The sequence below is a fragment of the Centroberyx gerrardi genome, chromosome 8, assembly GCF_048128805.1.
Source record: "Centroberyx gerrardi isolate f3 chromosome 8, fCenGer3.hap1.cur.20231027, whole genome shotgun sequence".
Classification (NCBI taxonomy): Eukaryota; Metazoa; Chordata; class Actinopteri; order Beryciformes; family Berycidae; genus Centroberyx; species Centroberyx gerrardi.
In genome coordinates, this window is record NC_136004.1 from 33,006,329 (window position 1) to 33,029,039 (window position 22,711).

General features: G+C 41.2%; 4 protein-coding genes across 4 annotated transcripts in view; all 4 read left to right on the forward strand.

The window, feature by feature from the left end:
- The first annotated feature begins 2,365 nt into the window (after positions 1-2,365).
- sdhaf1 (succinate dehydrogenase complex assembly factor 1) lies at positions 2,366-3,239 on the forward strand. The gene has a single exon (XM_078285338.1). It carries the CDS (start codon positions 2,855-2,857, stop codon positions 3,101-3,103), a length of 249 nt encoding a protein of 82 aa, XP_078141464.1. The 5' UTR covers positions 2,366-2,854; the 3' UTR covers positions 3,104-3,239.
- A 2,138-nt stretch (positions 3,240-5,377) lies between these two features.
- On the forward strand, positions 5,378-8,779 carry LOC144539591 (uncharacterized). The gene is made up of 3 exons (XM_078285044.1): positions 5,378-5,609; positions 6,584-6,715; positions 7,935-8,779. The coding sequence occupies exons 1-3, from the start codon at positions 5,556-5,558 to the stop codon at positions 8,073-8,075; spliced, it is 327 nt and encodes a 108-aa protein (XP_078141170.1). The 5' UTR covers positions 5,378-5,555; the 3' UTR covers positions 8,076-8,779.
- A 746-nt stretch (positions 8,780-9,525) lies between these two features.
- Positions 9,526-16,915, forward strand: ercc6l (excision repair cross-complementation group 6-like). The gene is made up of 3 exons (XM_071899106.2): positions 9,526-9,589; positions 10,684-10,728; positions 12,896-16,915. Exons 1-3 carry the CDS (start codon positions 9,534-9,536, stop codon positions 16,665-16,667), a joined length of 3,873 nt encoding a protein of 1,290 aa, XP_071755207.2. The 5' UTR covers positions 9,526-9,533; the 3' UTR covers positions 16,668-16,915.
- Positions 16,916-19,676: 2,761 nt separating this feature from the next.
- The window catches only part of adam9a (ADAM metallopeptidase domain 9a), a 50,904-nt gene continuing 47,869 nt past the window's right edge, over positions 19,677-22,711 (forward strand). Inside the window, exon 1 of the mRNA XM_071899108.2 lies at positions 19,677-20,076. Within this exon, the coding sequence (XP_071755209.2) occupies positions 20,016-20,076 (61 nt within the window). The 5' untranslated portion in view covers positions 19,677-20,015. The remainder of the gene's footprint in view (positions 20,077-22,711) is intronic.

Below are 22,711 nucleotides of genomic sequence, written 5' to 3' on the forward strand. Positions count from 1 at the left end.
AGAACAGACACACAGCACAGACACACAACACAGACACACAGCACAGACACACACAGCACAGACACACAGAACAGACACACAGGACAGACACACAGCACAGACACACAGGACAGACACACAGGACAGACACGGCATGTCATCTAAACATCGCAGGTTGGATCTCTGCAGCAGCCAGCAGGTCAACCGACCAAACAACCTGCAGGCTGCTTTAATGATCTGCTGGTGAACTACCTTGATGGATATGCAAGGGTTAACTAGCATGGTGAAAATGTTAGGATTTACTAGTATTTTTGACATGCTAAAGTTCGCTAGTATGGTGAATATGCTAGGGTTAACTAGCTGGGTGGAAATATCAGGGTTAAGTAGCTTGGTGGATATGCTAACTAGTATAACACATATGCTAAGTTAAACTAGCTAGGTGTACACTGTTCAAGTTAACTAGTATGGCAGATATGTAGGGTTAACTAGCTTAGTGGACATGCTAATGTTAACTAGTATGGTGGAAATGCTAAGGTTAGCTAGCTTGCTGGACATAGCAGTGTTAACCAAGAAGCAACCAACAACTCACTGTCTACTCAGAGCCAGCTAACAGAAAGTCTAGGGATGCTAGTCGTGACATGCTACAGTTAACTGGTGTGATGGATATGCTTCACTAGCTTAGTGGAAATACCAGTTAACCAACAAGCTGAGTAGACAGACAGCTGGCAGAGAACAGAGGAGGGAAATCTGATCTCAGAAGCTTCCGGTATTTTTCTAATATTTCTGACATTCTGAAACACGATAAGACCGAACCTTCCGCTGTCTGACCGGATGTGCTGACCGTCCACCCGCTGCTGCTGCTGACCGGCTGCTGCTGCTGCTGCTGCCGGCGGCTTGTTTTGACATTTGACACCTTGAAGCAACCGGGAAGTACAGAGTCACGTCCGGTCCGTGATTTTCAAAATAAAAGCATAAATGTATATACGTAACACGTATGCTGCATTCGGGTAATCCTCATAAGATGGTAACTTTAAGTAAGAAGTCAATAAATATGTTGAGACCAGGTTAACACGTGATGATTCCTAATACGTGACTTTTTTCACAGGTTTTAACCAGACAGAAAACAGCTGATTCCCAAGACATCAGACGGTCTCTCAGTCTGAACTAGCAGCCGGTTACTTACTTCGTGTTTCTCTGGTCTAAAGTCACAGGAAAACAGCTTTTCGTGTAGTTTGTGAACTTTACGACTTTCCGAGGCTCCTGAAGGCATCATTGCAGCTCTTGTGTAAAGCTAAACCGGAAGTGAGGCTTTTCCCTCTGTCATCGCGATAATCTGTAAAAACAAATGGTGCTGGGTTAAAATAGACTGACATGCGCTCCAGGGCTTTTCATATGCTTGCAAAAGTCTAATGTGTCTTAGTTTACTACAGAGTCCTAAAGACATCGTCTATTTCCATTTCTGTAGGCTATTTGAAATTTCTCTGTATTCGTCAATAACGGTTTTATTTTGAAGGCCGTGATCGGAAGTGTTATTTTGTATTATGTCAAGCTTTACACTCGTGTCATAACGTGATGTAAGGTCATGCAGGCTGCTAACTGACACGAGCTAGCTGTGTAACTCTAAATTAGATATTAGTGTTTCGGTCCAGTGTTTAGAAGAGGATTTATCAACTGACTGACCCACAGTTTGACTGACAGGAGAGAGGAGCTGAGCAGCAGCGGTCAGTTAACAACTGACAGACAGACAGACAGACAGACAGACAGACAGACAGACAGGTAACCTGGTTTTGTTCCTTAACCATTTAACTCTCCAGTCTGTTCATTATGTTTCTGACTGTTGGTTTTCTGTAGCAGCTTGAGACTGAAGCTCTTTATGTTTCTGACTCTACTGTTTAAACCCCGTTTGACTCTAACGTTACTGCAGCTGGAATATAGAATACTACTACTGTAAATATTACTGCTACTACTAACGTTACTACTACTGCTAGTACTACTAGTACTACTACTACTAGCCTACTACTACTACTGATACTACTGCTACGACTGATACTACTGATACTGCTACTGATACTACTGATACTACTAGTACAGTACTACTGCTACTACTGCTAGTAGCCTACTACTACTACAGCCACTACTACAACTATTACTACTACTGCTGATACTACTACTGTTACTATATTTATTCATCAAGAAGAGAGAACTATTTGAACTTGAATCTGGTATGAAGGACAGAGAGACAGACAGGTTGTTTTTCAGAGCAGACAGACAGGCTGATTCTTCTAGATTTTGTAATTAGGCGATTCCCAAACAGTGACTTTATACTGCTGCATTTCTGGAAATCATTCTTAAAGTCTCAATTCTCTTTGTGTTTCTCCTGCAGAGCAGATCCAGGATCAGGATCAGTGTTTTGTCACCTGAAAACGTCCACGGAACTTCCTGTATATCAGCCAATCACAGCTCCTCCTGCGCCTGCGGTCCCTCCACAGAGACACCGTCAGAGGAGGAGGAGACGACGGGATCACAACTGTTTTTATTCCAAACATCGCAGAAACAGAAAAGCAAAAACAGTAGAAAGAGAAGAACTGAGTGAACTGGAGCATCTGCTGCGTTCAGGGTCCGCTGCGTTCAGGGTCCGCTGCGTTCAGGTGTAAAAGCCCACTGAGCTTCCAAACAACATGATTTCGTCTTAACCTCTGATGCAGGAGGGTTTTCCATCAGCTCCGGCCTTCAGCTACATGCTGCTTGTAATTCATCCTATCAATTCCACAAACTAATTTCCAGCTTGGTGCTTCATCAGTTTTTCTCTGTTCTAAAAACAAATTCCTCAGCTAAGATCAGGTTTGTCCGGTGCGGTTCGGCCTCCGGGCAGCAGATGGCGCGGCACAGCAAGCTGCAGCTGCAGGTCCTGGCTCTGTACCGGCAGTTCCTGCGCGCCGGTCAGGCCAAACCCGGCTTCATCCCCCGGATCCGAGACGAGTTCCGGGAAAACTCTCGGATCAAGAAGACGGACGTGATGTACATCGAGTATCTGTACCGCCGAGGACAGAGACAGCTGGAGCAGCTGAGGGACAGAAACACCAAGCAGCTGGGATCCTTCTCCAAACCCAAAGACCAGAGCTGACCGGGAGAGGGGGGGACCCGAGTCACAGGACTAGGACTCGAGTCAAGTGACTAGGCCTCGAGATACACGACTTGGACTTGAGTCACAGTTTGAATTGCTTGAGACTTGACTTGCTGCATGAAGAGAAGACTTGAGACTTGACTTGACTTGGGTTCTGGTGACTTGGGACTTGACTCTGACTTGTACTTTGATGACTTGAAAAGGTTTCTAAAGTCTTGACTTGAGATCTTGTGTTTGTGTAAATGACTTAGATTGAAAGTGATGAGATTTGTTCCAGCGGACGACTGAATTTAAATTCTGTTTTCTGAATTTGTATGGAATGATTAAATTTATTGAAGTTGAAACTGATTATAGAAATCAAACTCATGATGCTCTTACCAAGTTTTTATCCTATTAAAACCATATTGCATTGAAAAGTCCTAGATATTTAGTTTTCTTTAAGATATTAAATTGATACTGGACTCTTGAGACTTGACATTAATGACTTGGACTTGACTTGGTAATCTATATTTAGACTTGGGACATGACTTCAGATTTGTGCCTCAAGACTTGAGACTGACTTGGGACTCGAGCAAAGTTGACTTGGTCACACCTCTGGTAGACAAGTCACTCCCAAAGACAGAAACCAGAGAGTCAAGCCTGTTATGTGACTATGCTGCATTCGTGTCCGATGGGAAAGTCGGTAAATCCAAGATTCCCATTAGAAGACACTGAGCTTTCAGATGGTAAAATACAACTTGGGAACAATTTCTCTGACTTCTGACTCCTGACGTCTTCAACAGGAAATGCCTCCAGTCCAGTGGAGGAACGATAGATTCATTTCAAATAAAACAACAAAATAAAGGATTTTCATCTCATCTCATGTTGTTCTCTCAGCTCTTCTCTCCTGTCTGGATGTTTGTTTTGTGGTCAACATCACACAGTGTTTAGTTTGCTGTAAAATATGAAGTCAGATGTTTCATCATCAGCTGATGTGAGTTCAGAGTGAAGAAGCTGATCAGCAGAAACCAAAGTCTACAGAAAACTTCAGTCATGGCGTCTCGACGTGAACACTTCCAAGTCGAGTCGTGACGGTTTCTCCCAGCTGACCTGAACGCAGCAGGACACTCAGCCTGCAGCCGCTCCATTCACACTGAATGGGAAAATCGGAAATCTATCGTCTGCTGAAAGAGTTTGTTTGAAAGTCAGTTGAACTGGATTCCTCAGTGCTGAACAGCAGAGAGATCATCTGTGGATCAACATGTTTAAATCTCTCTGATGTCATGCTCATGTTTAAACCTCATGTACCTCAACAGATCTGACAGACAGCGGGACGGACTGAAACATCAACAGCTGTTTGTTAGCATGTTCAGTCAGTTCTATATCTTATTAAAGTCCAAATTACACTGACACTATTCTGAGAGCGTCTTATTTCCTTAATGTGATGTATTTCCTGTTGAAACAGGATGTTGGGGGCGGGGCTTAACACAGGGAGGGATCATTCAGAAGTCTAAACCAATAGGAGATCAGTCAGGGAGAGAAAGGCAATTTGATTGGATCGAAGGGGCGGGTTATTGGTTATTGGTTGTAGTTTTTATTTCCCCTCCTGGTGCAGTGTGATGTCATCATTAAAGATACTCTGTTTCCAGGAAGGAGAAGAAAAGGGATTTTGACATAAAAACAAGAAAATAAAGATTTTGTAATTTTTGGGCAGTTAGAAATAGTAATATATTATGACAGAAAATTAGTTGAAATAGTCATTTTCAATTTTTTGGTGACTTTAACATCATTACTGTTGTTACATGTACTAAATTACATGACCTGCTGGTCAGTAGTACTACAGTACTTGATGTAGTACCTGCTAGTCAGTAGTACTACAGTACTTGGTGTAGTACCTGCTGGTGAAAACTTTTATTTTTCCAGCAGTTTTTCCAACCAAGATCAGTGAAAACAGAAAACACCAAACTGTTTTACTCTTTATGTCGGTCGACTGAGGAAAGAGTAGAACAATACGAGTCAGATAACAGTAGAAAAACATAATCATACTGTAAATTATATAATATATTAAAAGTATGTTTTTATAATTAATGTAATTAATGTCTGTATGATTGTCATTCTTTTAAGTGACCTGCCAATATACCTTTAAGCTGTCCTCCATATCTGCCTTCATGTTCATTCATATTTATTCATCCATATTTCTTCACATTGTTCAAACACGCTGTCATGCGCAGTGTGGGCCGCTGGGGGCAGCAGAGGGCGGAAGTGGAGCCAGACAACCAGGAAGAAGAAGAGACGTAAACAGGAAGTGAGAGACGTTTTACCTCAGACTCAGTCCGATAATAGTTGTTGTGATATATTTCAGTGGAAATAGTTCATTTAACCTCGTTTTTACGAGTTAAGAGAAGTTCAGAAGGTTTATTTGTGGTAATTATTATAATTATTTCTGTGTGTCGTCGTCGTTCCTGCCAGCGGCATGTCGGGGTCAGACCGAGGAGGAGAAATGTCAAACGAGCAGTTGTTTCAGCAGGTAGGAACAAAACCACAAAACTCATTCAACTGTTCAGTTAACAAGTTTATAGATTGTTCCATGATTTGAACTCAGCTGTTCCCTGTTTGTGCTGTGCGGAACCTGGAGTACAGTATTTCACTATTCTCAAAGATCATTTAAGTTTAAACAAAAACTTGGTCATTAAAAAAAACAACATCATAATAAAAAAAAACAATAACCCAGAAAACAAATCCTATCTAGCTGCAGCGTAACTTATAGTTGTGCACAACCACCTAGTTAATAAGAGTTATGAGCTCAGTTTTGTTTGTCTTTCTTTTCTAGGGGAAGTGTCCAAGAAAAATAATAAAATCAAATAGTTTCTTGATGGATACAGTGTGATTTCATATGTGGGTTACATCAGTTTTCCTGCTTTATCAATAACAGAAGGTTCATTAGGTAAGATGAGGTACAGTTCTGTAATAATATAGTAATGAGGTACAGTAAAATTCTTTATTATTAATAATAATAATAATAATAATAATAATAATAATAATACCGTTTTTTCATATAGCAGTTGTCTAAAAACAGACTTTACAAAGTGTTTCACAGGAAGGAATAAAGAACAAGAATAATAAAATACATAATGAGATAAAAATAAGAAGCACAAGCAAGAGACAACACGTTAAAAGAAGAAATAATGGATAAGTAAAATCTGCAAAAAGAAATCATGAGAAACAACCTGAGATTAAAAGTTAAATTGACTGAAAAACATCCAAAACAGCTCATTAAAAGCAAGTCTATGAAAGTGCATTTTAAGAAATTATTTTTAGATAATATTTCCCTTTTACATCATTTTAAAACAGAGAGAGTCCCAGTAAGACTTCATGAAGCGTCTGAGACTGATTACTGTTACTATACATCTGTAACATCTCTCTCACACACACACACACACACACACACACACACACACACTCAGGCTGGACTGCAGTGACCTGTGTGTGTTCCTCCTGCAGGTGGCGCTGCTGCGCTGGCTCCTCTCTCAGAGCGACGAGGACCGGACGAGTCTGGCGGCCATGACGGGAGTCCAGGTGGCCCGAGAGCTGCTGGACCGCCTGACCGGACAGAGCCGCCTGGACGCCTACAAGGTCCAGACTGTTCCCTGTTCTGTTCCCTGTTCTGTTCTGTTGTTCTGCTGTTCTGTTGTTCTGCTGTTCTGTTGTTCTGTTCCCTGTTCTGTTCTGTTGTTCTGTTCTGTTGTTCTGTTCTGTTGTTCTGTTCTGTTGTTCTGTTCCCTGTTCTGTTCTGTTGTTCTGTTCTGTTGTTCTGTTGTTCTGTTCTGTTGTTCTGTTGTTCTGTTCTGTTGTTCTGTTCTGTTGTTCTGTTGTTCTGTTCTGTTGTTCTGTTCTGTTGTTCTGTTGTTCTGTTCTGTTGTTCTGTTCTGTTGTTCTGTTCCCTGTTCTGTTCTGTTGTTCTGTTCTGTTGTTCTGTTCTGTTGTTCTGTTCCCTGTTCTGTTCTGTTGTTCTGTTCTGTTGTTCTGTTCTGTTGTTCTGTTGTTCTGTTCCCTGTTCTGTTCTGTTGTTCTGTTCTGTTGTTCTGTTCCCTGTTCTGTTGTTCTGTTGTTCTGTTCTGTTGTTCTGTTCTGTTGTTCTGTTCCCTGTTCTGTTCTGTTGTTCTGTTCTGTTGTTCTGTTCTGTTGTTCTGTTCTGTTGTTCTGTTGTTCTGTTGTTCTGTTCCCTGTTCTGTTCTGTTGTTCTGTTCTGTTGTTCTGTTCTGTTGTTCTGTTCCCTGTTCTGTTCTGTTGTTCTGTTCTGTTGTTCTGTTCTGTTGTTCTGTTCCCTGTTCTGTTCTGTTGTTCTGTTCTGTTGTTCTGTTCTGTTGTTCTGTTCTGTTGTTCTGTTCTGTTGTTCTGTTCCCTGTTCTGTTCTGTTGTTCTGTTCTGTTGTTCTGTTCTGTTGTTCTGTTCCCTGTTCTCTATTCTGTTGTTCTGTTGTTCTGTTCTGTTCTGTTGTTCTGTTCCCTGTTCTGTTCTGTTGTTCTGTTCCCTGTTCTGTTCTGTTGTTCTGTTCCCTGTTCTGTTCTGTTGTTCTGTTCCCTGTTCTGTCCTGTTGTTCTGTTCCCTGTTCTCTATTCTGTTGTTCTGTTGTTCTGTTCTGTTCTGTGGGGTCAGAACTGCCCGTCAAAATGAACTTGATGGTTTGTACATTTCATATTTCACAACATGAAGTGATTCCACCTCTACTTCAATATGTGAGTGTTTCACATGATCTGGTGGCTGTGAGGGTCTGTTTTATGGAGTATGGAAGCCCTGGAGGCTCATTTTCTGTGTGTGTGTGTGTGTGTGTGTGTGTGTGTGTGTCCCACAGAGAGAGTGTATCCTCAGCATCGCAGAGTTTGTGCGTCAGAACCCTCGAGCCTCGCAGACAGAAATCAGCTCCCAGGTGCAGAAACACGTTCTGATCTTCGCCGCCCGCGTCCAAACCCTGGAGTCCACCCCCATCTTCTGACTTTAACCTGAACCCCCCCCACACACACACACACACACACACACACACACACACACACACACACACCACACACACCCCCTCCCCCTCCCACACACAGATTTTATCGTTTGTATACCACTGCCAAAGATGTGAAAGCCTGTCCAGTACAGACACATTTTATATCTTGTGCTAAGTAAATGTAAGTTAATTAAAAATTTTAAATCTGTACTTTTATACAGTGACATCATCAGCAGTCTGGCTGCTGAACAGACAGATCAGAGTGTCGTTTCAGCTGTTTCAGTTATCAGTGAGCTGCTTCTGTTAAAGATGGACAGACAGGTTGTGACGGGAACAGTTTCCAGGTGAGCTGTCAACACCTTCTGGCGGCCATGTTGGACGTCCTTTTCCTTCTACATGTCCAACCTGTCCGTCTCAACAGAACTGAACAGACGGTTAATTTCTGTCTGTTTCTGACTGAACTGATCATTTCATCACTGATCCATCTGATTGATTTAGTGTTTAGATAATGTCAGCTTGTTAGCTAGCTAACCATAGTTTCTTGTTGTTAACACATCTGATTAGCACACTAGCTAACGTACTTTATCTATCTGATGTCTCAAGTTGCCTGTCTGTGTTGCCTCCAGCTGTTGCCTGTCTGTCGTTGCCTTAACACTGTTGATCTGAATCATGATTGAAATGTATAATAAAGGCTGTTATATAAAATACATGTTGTCCTTTATGCAGAGGCATCGTTCTAATCAACATCAGTAACATGACTGATAAACTGTTTACCGAGCAGCTGTTCAGTCTTGCTGCCAGGCTGTTGAACAGACTGCTGCAGAAACTGCTGATGCAGAGACACTGACCAGCCGAGGATCATATACAGGGAACAGCTAGACTAAAGTAGAATACAATAAAATACAGTAGAGCTGAACTTCATGGTTCTCAGGGAGAGTTTGCCTTTGGCTTTACAGACAGGGGGAAACAGCAGAGAATACATTGTAAAGTTATATAGAGTATAGAGTAAAGTATAGAGTTTTGGTACCAGGGGTATTTAAAAAAAATAGTATTGTTTCCTTCACTCTAAACGGCATCACTGTACCCCACAGCTGACATTTAGGGGATCCCGATAATATAAAACCTTGGCATTCCCCTTTAATCGTCGTTCTTTCTCTTCTTCCCATTGGTTGTGTTGCCCTTGGTTCCGCCCACTGGACATTTCCGTCGCACCGATTCGACAGCGTAACCTTGACGTCACTGCAGCGTGCTGTCTGATTCGCTGGATGCGTGTGGCGGGGGAAAAGGCTGCGCGTTCAAAAATAACAGACAGAGTTCAACCAAACCGAAACAGCGACCCGAGTCAGAGGAGCGCTGCTGTGTTTCAGTTTGATTTGTTCAGTAAAACATTAAAAACGTTACCGGGCTGACTGCCGGCGCCTCGTGCTCGCGGTGAGACACGAAGCCGCACGGGAAGAAAACATGGACGTGTCGCATCACAACGGGCCGGTCGAGGAGATTTCTGAGAAACTGGAAAAGTGAGTAACGATAACAGTTAGCATTGATGCTAACAGCCGGCTAGCATCAGGATCAGTTACTGAGCTGAGTTCTGGATTTGGCAGCAGAGGATGGATGGTGTGGAGAAATAAAAATCACCATAACATTCCTGTAATATTGTGAGGCTGATAGTGTGTTGTGTTATTGTACTTTACAGTATCTTTATGTCTTACAGTATCACTGTAACAATACTAAAGAGACTCACAATGTGACTGTATCGTACTTTATGGTATTTCTTTAATCTCCTATAACAGGAGTTACAGTTGTGTTGTTTTTGACATTTTAACATGATACTTAATAGTTTACATCTAAAATTTGTTATAGGATTAGGCCTAGGCTACTTTTTCATAAACGAAAAATGGGAGCGGTGTGCTCTGTGTACAGCAAAATCTGTGTGGGTGGTTGAAAGGCATTCTGGGAAATGTAGTAAATCACTAACTGCAGTAGAAGCAGACGAGGCAGGTTGAGGGAAAGTGGGTTCACCAAACAAGTAAATTATAACTCTTCATCACTAAATAACTCACAGACTGGTGAGATCTAACTGTCAGACTATCTGAGGGTGGAACTGTCCTTTATTATACTGTTTTAATTTAGTAATCAATCACTGCAAGTTATCAATAAGTGACATTTTACAGTTTAGTCATTTATCTGATTCTATTGCCACTCAAAAATGACTGTAAAGATTAGATGAAACTTTATTGATCCCTTTGGGTCACTGCAACAGTAAATGGTAATAAGAGAGAGTACAGCAAAGAGAAAGATGTAAATAATAGAGAAAATATTATTGAACATAAAACAACTGACGACTGGAACACTAGAACAACATATTAAGTAAAAATATATAAGAATAAAAGTGTATGAATTACAGCATATTTGTAGGATATGCAAAATAACAGCATTACAGCATACAGAGACAAAGAAAAATATGAAAATTAAAATTTTTTAATTCATTGCAACCATTGGATGCCACCATGCTCAAGGTAGCTGGTCTCACTGGGTTTAGGTGTAGCTGTGTGTTGGATGGAGTTTGGGTGTAGGTGTGATGATGTCACTGACCCAGACTTTGTTTTGACAGATCCATGACGATCGATACAGACGACAAGATGGAGACCTACCACAGGTAACTGTCAGGAAAAAACACATGACTCTCTACATTTCTGTAATAGTTTTGGTTTTTGCAGCAGCAGTTTGAAAACACCAGTCTGTCTTCTGCTAATTCTGCCACCCAGGAAGCTGTATACTCCGTCCTGTCCCAGTCTGCTGTTACAGCTGCCATTTTGTTAGTTCCCTTTAAAGATAATATTCTCCCTGAAACACTGTAACACATTTAAAAACAACTATTGGTGCCTTCCTGGCTCCATCCAGTAGTTTGTTGTGTTTTTCTTCTTGGTGGATAACCGGCCAATCGTAGACGAGGTGACGTCACCTCCAGATGTTTCCAGCAGCTACAATGGAGTTTGATATGAGAAAATGTTTCAGGATGTAAAACATCAGCGGTAAACATCAGGTTTTGGTGTCAGTCCCTCAGAATCAAAGAGCGAGGGCTTCTTTCTAGAGCCGCCATTTTGCACCGAGAGACGTTCATCAATCATACAGGTTGACGTCTCTAAATCCAGTGTAAGCTGACGGCATTTCAACATTAGCTGACTATTGTACTTGTAGAGATGCACCGATATGGAAATTTTGGGCCGATACCGATAGCCGATTTTTCGAACACCACAATCGGCCGATACCGATAGCCTGCCGATATTTTGTTTTGTATTGACCCATTTGTGCCCTGCCAAAATAATCTATATTCTGCCCTTCATTATACTTTGCAATGAATATAGATTTAAGGATCAGCTTTTATTGTAACATTCTTTCACATGCCTTTTTTAATTAAAATAAACAAATCACATTAGCTGCGTTTACATGGAGCCTTTTAATCAGAATAAAAATGCCTCATATAAACGCCTCAATCAGAATAAACTGGCCCAATCCGAATGAAATTTCATTCCGTTTCATAATCTGGTCGATGGATAAAATTTCTTCATGTAAACACTCATTCCGATCACTTTCTTTATCTCGCCTCTTTCTGCACATGCTCGCGCATTTAATGTAAGTAACGTCAATTACGTTACCCTTTTTTTCCGGGAGGATTGGAATGGATGTGCTTGTTATGAACCCCGGGGCGCTCGGGCTTGATGTGGGCGGTGCAGCCCGTTTTTATATCAAGTCCTGACTCCGCCTCTCCGGGCCAGTTTCGGTTTACAGCGGTGAAAATTACAAATGGACCCAATCATTGCGGGGGCAAAACAAAACATCTTTTTCTGACACTTACGGAGTCGTATGTTTTGATAAAACTGTTGCTTCATCAGAAAGAACAGCAGTGAAGAAAAACCGACGCAGGTCCATCTTTTAAAAACGTAAGCCCGTGTTAGAGTGCTGATTCGGTGTTTTGCACGTCAGAAACTTTTATTCTGATGACATACTGTGGAGCATGTAAACGCACATCTTAATGCAACGATTTGATGCAATGGAAATAAGTCCTGTGACTTTATTGCGATATCCTGATGAATTTTAGTATTGTATGTACATTTGTATATTGTATTTTAATTTATCGTCCAGCGGACGCTCCAGAAATCAATCCCAAGAGCAGCCGAGTCAGTGTAGAGACGGGACAGGCGGGGGGGTCGAGGTCATGTGATCAGGGTGATGAGCCAGACGGACTCTGCTTTTAGTTTGCTGTTGTATGGAATGAAACATTACATCTTCACTGTTTTCAGTGTCATTTTTGGCCTCTGACCTCCCTGTAGGGGGAGGGAAGATAAATGACTATTTCCCTACAGGGAGCGATACAAGAACAAAGTATTAATGCATTAGTGTTATTATTATTATTATTATTATTATTATTATTATTATTATTATTATTATTATTGAATAGGCTACATTTGCATTTTACTTATTTACTTGGAGGAAAATGGCTTGCATGCAGTGCGTAGAGAGAAACTGTCTCATCCACCACTGATGTGTATTACTGTTGCTAAAAAATGCTAGTGTTATTTCAGAAGAAACAAAAACCCTGCCCTAAACTTTTTGAATATCCTGAGAAGGGGTTTGGTTAATGATCAACAGGACAGGCTTCTGGGATCCACCAGTCACTGTGTCTGATGACAGCGAAATTTAGCCTCTTCTGCTGTTTCAATCTCATTTTATTTTCTCAGGCAAGCACATCACTCTCTGCCGCTCCAGAGTACAGCATTGTATGATTAATAAACAACTGATGCCCTGTTTCATTTCTTTTGCAGATACATTCGGGATGGTAAAGAGGTTGCCAGACAAGGAAATATGCCTAAAGCGTTGGAACTTTTCAAGTTGGCTTATGGCGTTCAACCAAGTGAGAAACTTAAAAGCAGAATAAAGACAATCAAAGAGGTTATGGCACAGCAAGGCTCAGAGAGCGAGGACGAAGAGTTTGTCAACATCAACAACAGCGGCTTAATGCTTTTCAGAGAATTACATGACAAGCTGTATGAGCACCAGAGAGACGGAGTGGCCTTCTTGTACAGTCTGTACAGAGACGGCCGGAAGGGGGGGATCCTGGCAGACGACATGGGCCTCGGGAAGACCATCCAGGTCATCTCCTTCCTCTCCGGCATGTATGATGCTGAGCTGGTGAAACACACTCTGCTTGTCATGCCAACATCACTCATCACAAACTGGACCAAAGAGTTCGCCAAGTGGACTCCTGGCATGAGGGTTAAGGAGTTTCACGGCACCAGCAAAGCGGAGCGGACCAGGAATTTGGAGAAAATTCAGAGGCGGGGTGGCGTGATCATCACCACGTACCAAATGCTTATCAACAACTGGCAGCTCGTGGCATCCTACTGCGGCCAAGAGTTCAAATGGGACTACATGATCCTGGACGAAGCACACAAGATAAAAACCACATCCACGAAAACAGCCAAAAGTGCCTACGCCATACCCGCCAGAAACCGTGTTCTTCTAACAGGCACTCCAGTCCAGAACAACCTGAGAGAAATGTGGGCTCTCTTTGACTTTGCTTGCCAAGGCACGCTCCTCGGCACGTCTAAAACGTTCAAAACTGAGTATGAGAACCCCATCACACGTGCCAGGGAGAAGGACGCCACGCCTGGGGAAAAGGCTCTCGGGTTCAAGATGTCTGAGAACCTGATAGCCATTATAAATCCCTACTTCCTCCGCAGGACAAAAGCTGAGGTGCAGAAGAAGAAAATGAACAGCACACAGGTGAAAGAACAATACTCAGACAACAAGGATGGCCCAAATGATCCAAAAGAAGCTGGAGCGGTCATGCCAACACTGACGAGGAAGAACGACCTAATCGTCTGGACATACCTGAGCGCGATCCAGGAAGATATATACAGGCAGTTTCTTTCACTGGACCACATCAAGGAGCTGCTGATGACCACCAAGTCCCCTCTCGCTGAACTGAACATCCTGAAGAAGTTGTGTGACCACCCAAGACTGCTCTCTGCTGCGGCTATAGCTCAGTTAGGCCTGGAGGAGAGTACAGCCGAAAGCCAACAGGATGACGACGCTGAGGTGGCGGCTCACAGCATCGCCAACGTTCCCGACGAAACATTAATATCGGAGTCCGGAAAGCTCGTGTTTCTGATCGCGCTTCTCGAGAGGCTCAAACAGGAAGGTCACCGCACGCTCGTCTTTGCTCATTACAGGAAGGTTCTTGACATCATCGAGCGCGTCCTTGGCAACAAAGGCTTCAAAATAATGAGACTGGACGGTACGATAACTCAGCTCGCCGAGAGAGAGAGGCGCATCTCGCTCTTCCAGACAGACAAGCGGTACTCTGTCTTCCTCCTGACCACCCAGGTAGGCGGAGTTGGAATCACCTTGACGGCAGCGAACAGAGTTGTGATCTACGACCCCAGCTGGAACCCGGCCACAGATGCTCAGGCTGTTGACAGAGCGTACCGCATCGGCCAGACTGAAAACGTGGTCATCTACAGGCTGATCACCTGTGGAACGGTGGAGGAGAAGATCTACAGACGGCAAATTTTTAAAGATTCCCTCATCAGACAGACCACCGGAGACAAGAAGAATCCATTCCGCTACTTCAGCAAGCAGGAGCTGAAGGAGCTCTTCACGCTGAAGGAGACGCGGTCCTCTTCCACCCAGACGCAGCTCCAGTCCCTGCACTCCAGACACCGGCGGACAGATCCTGAGCTGGATGAACACATCGCCTACCTCCACTCCCTGGAGATGTTTGGCATCTCTGATCACGACCTCATGTTCTCTCTCGACGTCAACAACCATGACGAGGCCCCCGAGGACCAGGAAGCACACCACTACATCGAGGGGAGGGTCCAGAAGGCTCAGGAGTTGATGATGGCCGAGTCGGAGTTGCAGATGCAGCTGGCGGAGAGCATGGCATCGAGCACAGAGCCGGCCTGGCTCAGACAACCGGTTCAACACAACAGGGAGCCGTCAAATGAGAAGAAACCAAGAAGTGCAAGGCCCAGTCCCTCCTTCCCACAACCCCATGACAGCTCCAACAGGTCACCGGTTGTGGTGGAGCTGGACCCGTCTGGTTCTGGCGAGGAGGATGGCGGACAAAATCTAAGTAACCAGGTGATTGATCTAACTGTAGATGAAAGTATGACAGAAGAACAACCTGTTCCAGAAGTTCGCCAAGATAAGCTTGCAGAGCTGAACCTGGATTCTCCCAAACACCAGTCTTTCAAGAAGGAACCAAGTGACTTGGAAGCAGCAGATGACTCTGTTCAGGAGGTGATGGAAGTGTCGTTGGTAATGACCGACGTCGCAGCGGCGGCAGGAGATGCCAGTCTGGAATACGTTACATCGATAGATACAATAGTTGATGAAGACGAACAGCAGCAAAATGAAATGTCACTCTCGAAATACAGCGGCTCAAAGAATCAGTTATTCGCTGGGGGTGAGGGGCAACATGTCACTCCGCTGCAGAATAAGAGGCTTTCTGTCTTACAGATGTCCGGTGCAAGCTTTGCAGATGCATCAACCAAACTGAACTCAGGGCTCGAGTCCTTTGAAGGCAACTTCAATTTACAGCTGGAGGACAGCGACATGTTCCCAGACAATGATATGATGGAAGAGGAAACTGAAGACCAAGAGATGAAGCTGCTCTCACAGCTACAGATGGAGGGTAGTTTTAATGTGGATAAATCCCTCTGTGAGAGAAGAGATAAAGAAGAGCTTAAGCAAAGTATTAACGGCTCCCATGTCTCTGAATTAAATGAGTCAATGGACAACTCGATTATCACTACCAAGAAGAAAAGGGCAGCAGTGATTTATGACAGTGAGGAGGAAGAGGAAGATGATGACGATGGGCAGCAGTCAGAGAGTATCCGACTTGAGGAATCTTTCCAGGCGCTGGGAGCCTCCACACCTAAATTGGTTCGATCTGGATCCACTCCTCTCAAGTCGCGGAAGAGCGTTGGCGGGAACACCTCTGTGGCCTCGAGACGTTCCCTCGTCCAATCCATAATCGAAGATGTAGAGAACCTCGATGAAGACGTGGCTGATAAGGACGACAGTGATGATGATGATGATTATAGTGAAGATGTTTCAGATAATCATTCTGACATTAGCGAAGGAGAGGAAATCAGCGGTTCATCTGGTGATAAGCTTCAGCTGGAGGAGACCAACGGAGAGACGATAAACACAGAGGAAGAGGAGGAGAGTGAAGAGGAGGAGTCATCATATGAGTCGGAGGACGCTGCTGTCGAGTCTGCCTCTGGAGAGGAAGCGAGCAGTAACCCGGAGGAATCGACCAGCGACCCAGAGCTAGCTTCCACTGAGAGAATGGACCAGTGCGCTGCTGACCCGGCGCTCACGGACCTCGACGACCACGAGTCCCTCTCGAACTCGGAGGACGGGAGCTACGACTTCCTGGTCAGGAGAGGAAAGCAGTGCCGCAGCGAGGGGAAGCTGGACGACGCGCTGGGCTTCCTGTTGAGGGCCATCGACATCACACCCGGCGATCCTGAGGTCCAGCTCATGACGATACAGCTGTACCGCCAGCTGAGTCGGAGAACTTAGAACTGATGGCAGTCCTGGTGTGGGAAATAAACGCCTACCAGGGTTCAAAATTAACACCCGAAAATTAAAATTGGTCCTTGATGGTAAATCCATAAGGCTCACCCGCCAAACTGCCCGCTAACTTTTTGAGACGGTAACATTTGAAGCATCAGATGTACTCAGTCTTTAGTCTTTTTCTGCTCTAAAACGTTTAAACTATGCTTCAAATTCTTCCCTGTAATTTAAATTCTGCTGCACTTTGTGATGAATACAGCTTTGATCTGTTGTATAAGCGAGCGAGCAAGTTTTCAGTTAACACACTGTATCTGATTCAATTTACAAAATAACATTGAAAATATTGAGTGACATATTTCTATGAAAAATGTATAGTTATTATTCATGGCAGGTAAATAAATTCCTCGGCAGGTGAACCAAAAAGTTAATTTCGGACACTGACCCCTCCCATAATGACTCCTCCTCCCTTTGGGCTTAGCCTTACATAGTGATGATGATGTCACCACCTCAGCACCTGTGTGTTAATCTAATGTTATGTGGTTCGAGAGTCTTTGATCACATCCTAAAAAGTCAGTTTGCATTTGCACAAACATGCTAGTTTAACATACATGTGCTCATTTAACATTGCTGTATAAACATGTATCATATTTGTATGTGTTCCAGTGGTTCTATGAAAAACTAATGTGCAATTGTAATGGATGCATGTGTTCAGCTGGCCAATATAGCGATGGATGTGTGTTTATTTGAAGAAATACGGTAAAAAAAAAAAAAAGTATGTTTGTTTTATGGGAAACTTGTATTTGGAAGTACCACTGCTGTGTAATATGGTATGTGCTCGTTCAGCCATTATGTTTAGACAATAACTGCATTTCTACCTATCTATATCATATATAAGAATAGCTGTGTTTCATATAATTTTGTTTTTCCCTTTTTGGAACTTGTGCTCTTTGTATATACTGTATGTAATTCAAAGATTCAATTAAATTCTCTTAGAAAGAAAACTGTCTTTTGTTTTCAGCTACATTTGTTGCATTCAGAGTTCAGAGATCTGTCAGAGGGAGCTTTATACTTCTTTAATAAAGCATAGTTTTGTTATTGAATCCATTATAGTTATTTCATGGTGGGACTGTATCAGACAAAAAGCAAATTCCCAGCAGTGTTTGGTTAGTCATAAAGAAACCGTTTGTCATTTCCTTAGCAGAGGTTTTCCCACATCCTGGTTTTGACCCAGTTTACCAGACTCACCGTTGAGACCTGAAGCCTGAATCTGTACCTGAAACCACAGAGAACAGTGAGGATGATATCAGACTGTGGCTCTGTGGCTACTGGTGTGAAAGACATTTTCAATAGAATAGTGAAAAAAAACATTACTGAATTAATTAAAATTACAAAAGAAATAGACACGAGTCACAGAAAATAAAAAAAAGAAAGTGCTTTACTCTTCTCACTGTGAATCACTCAACAGTTTCCAACAATTTAAAATGAAGTATAATACTTCAGTAAAAATGGACTTAAATAAAAGTAAAATTAGTAGTTAGTAAAACAGAAGAACCCTAATTCAATGTGAGGTTTAAAAGACAGACGGTCATCAGTTCAGACTCAGCTGCTTGTAACCTGACTCTTAACTCATGTTTTGTTGTTACTGTGAGAGCCGTAAAATCATTTTTCCAGTTTATGCAATTTACCAGAAACACCTGAAGGCATCATAGATCTCTCCTGTTGGATTAAACTCTCAGCCAATCGGCGATCACTATGATAAAATCTTCCCTGCCATTGGCTTGGAGCGCAAAGCTTTAGAGGTGCGCTCGATTGCGCGTCCCGACACCCCGGCGGGCGGTGTCTTGGTGTCAGAAACCCGTCAAGGTTAATATTCTGCAGTTTCACTTCCGGTTGAGGTTCGAACAAAGCATGCTCGTGCAGCTGAATCGGTTCTGTTTCTGATGTCTTCTTCTCTTCTTTTAAAACTGGATAAAGGTGCGTTTAGTTTACTGCACGCCACATTCCGATATGGGACGCATGCGCAGTTTATAACCTTTCTGCTGGAGTAGAAACTAACAGAAAAACGTCTTCTGGTTTAGCTAGTTTAGCTTCAAAATAAAAGCCCGAGCACAACAAGCTCCACAGTGCAGAAACACCAGCGGAGTGTAAACCAGCTGAACTCACTTCACACACCTTTACAGAATGATTTACAGTCACCACCTTGTTAGGCTGACATAAATGTTTTTAATATAAATTCATCGTACACTTCATAATCAGCGGTGTCAGACTGACAGGACTATGGTAAAAAAGATAAATACTTAAAATAGAACTGATTTTTGTTTCCTTTGTTGGTTGTTTGATGTTTGATGATCATAGTTTAGTTTACCCTTCTTTTATGATCACTAGATCACTGGCAGTAAGAACTGTGTCGATGGAAAACATAAAATTCCTATATAATATCTAAATTATATTTTATCTACTTTATTTCTGTATTACATAATATAGCATAAGCTATGAAAATTATTTCAAGAACAGTCTTAAAATTAACATACTCTTCCCAATAAATATACTCTAATTCCTATTTTACCTCTGCTTGTTACATAGTGAATCTCAAAAAAAACAAAACCTAAAGAAAAATCACTATAATATTCCCTTAAAATTTATTTTAGGGCTTATAGTGTGTCTGTGATACTGAATAATGAGTTTATATTGACCTTATTGGATCTTTATCAATATATATCACTATATATATCACTATAATTCTCCTATAATATTCCAATAGGGACTAACAGTTTGTTAGTTTAGTGATAGGTTTAAAGTTACCCTGTTGTACGTTATGGTATTTTTTAAAATCTCCTTTAATCGCTATATTTTTCCTATAGTTTTGCTGTGATATTTGCAGAGTAATCTTCTGATAAATTAATTACAGGAATGCTGTAGTCCTTTTTTTTTTTTTTTTTTTCGTACGGGGAACTCTTATTTTGAAAAGCGCCACAGGAAGTCGTCCTCACTGCTGCTAACTTGACCCTTGTTGAGATTCCAGTCGAGTTTACTGGGAGAGAAATACCCGAGCTGACACGGTGGGGAGAGACTTCAGAGGAGCGGAGCCGCTCGGTTTATTACAGCAAACAGACAGAAAGCAGATTCAATAACAAATATCATCATTATTAAAACAACAGTCAGAGGTTTAGCTGTGGGTGAAATCCCTCTGTCACTGTAGATCATCCAGGGCGAGCGGTTGGGACAGGAATGGCTCGGCCGAAGAAGAAAATGACTCCGGGTTTTTAGCATTATGTGGGAAAGGCTCGAGAGACGGAAGCGCCTGGAAAACCAGAAGAAAGAGAAGAAGAAGAAGAAGACAGAGACAGTTTCCACATGAAGATGGGAGTCCGCCTGCTGTGGCTGTGCCTGCTGCTGGCCGAGCCGCTCCGCTCAGGTCAGAACAGCTTACTACAATCATGACTTGTTTTATATGAGTGTGTGTTGGAGAGGAGCAGCAGGACTCTCCGGCAGCTTGTCCCGCTGTCTGTGGGACAGTCTGTCACATTTCCACACTGACATCACTATTTATTTACATTTATTTATTTAGATTCATTTATTTATTTATGTGTACTATCGACCTGATGCTGGCAGTAAGACATATTTTTATGTTTCTGAATATATAATTGTTTATAAATGTGAGTTGATTTCCATCACATCACTGTCTGTTGTTTTAGCAGCCTGTCTGTGTCACTGTGTTTGGTCAGTATCAGTCTGTACTGCTGTACTGTACTGTACTGTACTGTACTGTACTGTACTGCACTACTATACTGTAGTAGTACAGTATAGATCTTTCTATACTACAGCACTGTATCAAAACATCCTATTATACACTACTATACTATACTATACTATACTATACTATACTATACTATACGACTATACAATACTACTGTACTGTATACTATACTCCCATCACATCATGACATCACTGTCTGTTGTTTCAGCAGCCTGTCTGTCCTCAGGTCATCAGTCTGTGTATATACTGTACCATGCTGTACTATACTACACTATACTGTACTGTACTGTACTGTACAATACTATACGTACTGTACTGTACTGTACTGTACTGTACTGTACTGTACTGTACTGTACTCAGCTGTGTGTGTTCTGGGTGTGGCTGCTGATTGGTCAGTATTGATGACAGACTGGTATCAGAATCCAATCAGAAACGGACAAACTTTATTGACATCACTCCACAGTAACAACACTGCAGTCATCCAGTAGTACAGTCAGTACTTTACTGGGATCTGTCTATACTGCAGTATACTGCACCATATCAAACCATACTACTATACCATGCTACTATACTATACTACTATACTATACTATACTATACTATACTATACTACTATACCATACTACTATACTATACTACTATACCATACTACTATACTATACTACTATACTATACTACTATACTATACTACTATACTATACTACTATACCATACTACTATACTATACTACTATACTATACTATACTACTATACCATACTACTATACCATACTACTATACTATACTACTATACTATACTATACTACTATACCATACTACTATACCATACTACTATACTATACTACTATACTATACTATACTATACTATACTACTATACTATACTACTATACCATACTACTATACCATACTACTATACCATACTACTATACTATACTACTATACTATACTACTATACTATACTACTATACCATACTACTATACTATACTACTATACTATACTATACTACTATACCATACTACTATACTATACTACTATACCATACTACTATACCATACTACTATACCATACTACTATACTATACTATACTACTATACCATACTACTATACTATACTATACTATACTACTATACCATACTACTATACTATACTACTATACTATACTTTACTACTATACCATACTACTATACTATACTACTATACTATACTACTATACCATACTACTATACTATACTATACTATACTACTATACCATACTATACTACTATACTATACTACTATACCATACTACTATACTATACTACTATACTATACTATACTACTATACCATACTACTATACTATACTACTATACTATACTACTATACCATACTACTATACCATACTACTATACTATACTATACTACTATACCATACTACTATACTATACTATACTATACTACTATACCATACTACTATACTATACTACTATACCATACTACTATACTATACTACTATACTACTATACTATACTATACTATACTATACTACTATACCATACTATACTACTATACTATACTACTATACCATACTACTACACTATACTACTATACTATACTACTATACTATACCATACTACTATACTATACTACTATACTATACCATACTACTATACTGTACTACTATACTATACCATACTACTATACTATACCATACTACTATACTATACTACTATACTATACCATACTACTATACTATAATATACTATACTATACTACTATACCATACTACTATACTATACTGGCTATACTATACTACTGTACCGTACTACTATTCTGTACTACTACACTATACTACTATACTGTACTATTATACTATACTACTATACTATACTATACTACTATACTGTACTATTATACTATACTATACTATACTACTATACTGTACTACTATACTATACTATACTATACTATACTACTATACTATACTATATTACTATACTGTACTACTATAGCGTACTACTATACTATACTACTACACTGTACTACTATAGCATACTACTATACTGTACCATACTACTATGCCGTACTACTATACTGTACTATTATACCATACTATACTATTATACCGTACTACTATACTACTACACTTTACTATATTATTATATTATATTGTACACTATACTGTACTATACTTTACATTAGTATACATTACTACACGTTACTGTGATGTTAGTGTATGTTACTATACAATGCGTTACTATGTCACTATACACTGCTGTACCATACTGTATTGTACTACACAATATGATACATTA

Bases quoted from the DNA above. Each gene is read 5' to 3' on its own strand.
- sdhaf1 (XM_078285338.1), top strand. From the start codon at position 2,855: ATGGCGCGGCACAGCAAGCTGCAGCTGCAGGTCCTGGCTCTGTACCGG.
- ercc6l (XM_071899106.2), top strand. From the start codon at position 9,534: ATGGACGTGTCGCATCACAACGGGCCGGTCGAGGAGATTTCTGAGAAA. The intron at 9,590-10,683 runs GTGAGTAACGAT...TTGTTTTGACAG, and splicing joins ATTTCTGAGAAACTGGAAAA to ATCCATGACGATCGATACAG. The intron at 10,729-12,895 runs GTAACTGTCAGG...TTTCTTTTGCAG, and splicing joins AAGATGGAGACCTACCACAG to ATACATTCGGGATGGTAAAG.
- LOC144539591 (XM_078285044.1), top strand. From the start codon at position 5,556: ATGTCGGGGTCAGACCGAGGAGGAGAAATGTCAAACGAGCAGTTGTTT. The intron at 5,610-6,583 runs GTAGGAACAAAA...TTCCTCCTGCAG, and splicing joins ACGAGCAGTTGTTTCAGCAG to GTGGCGCTGCTGCGCTGGCT. The intron at 6,716-7,934 runs GTCCAGACTGTT...TGTGTCCCACAG, and splicing joins GCCGCCTGGACGCCTACAAG to AGAGAGTGTATCCTCAGCAT.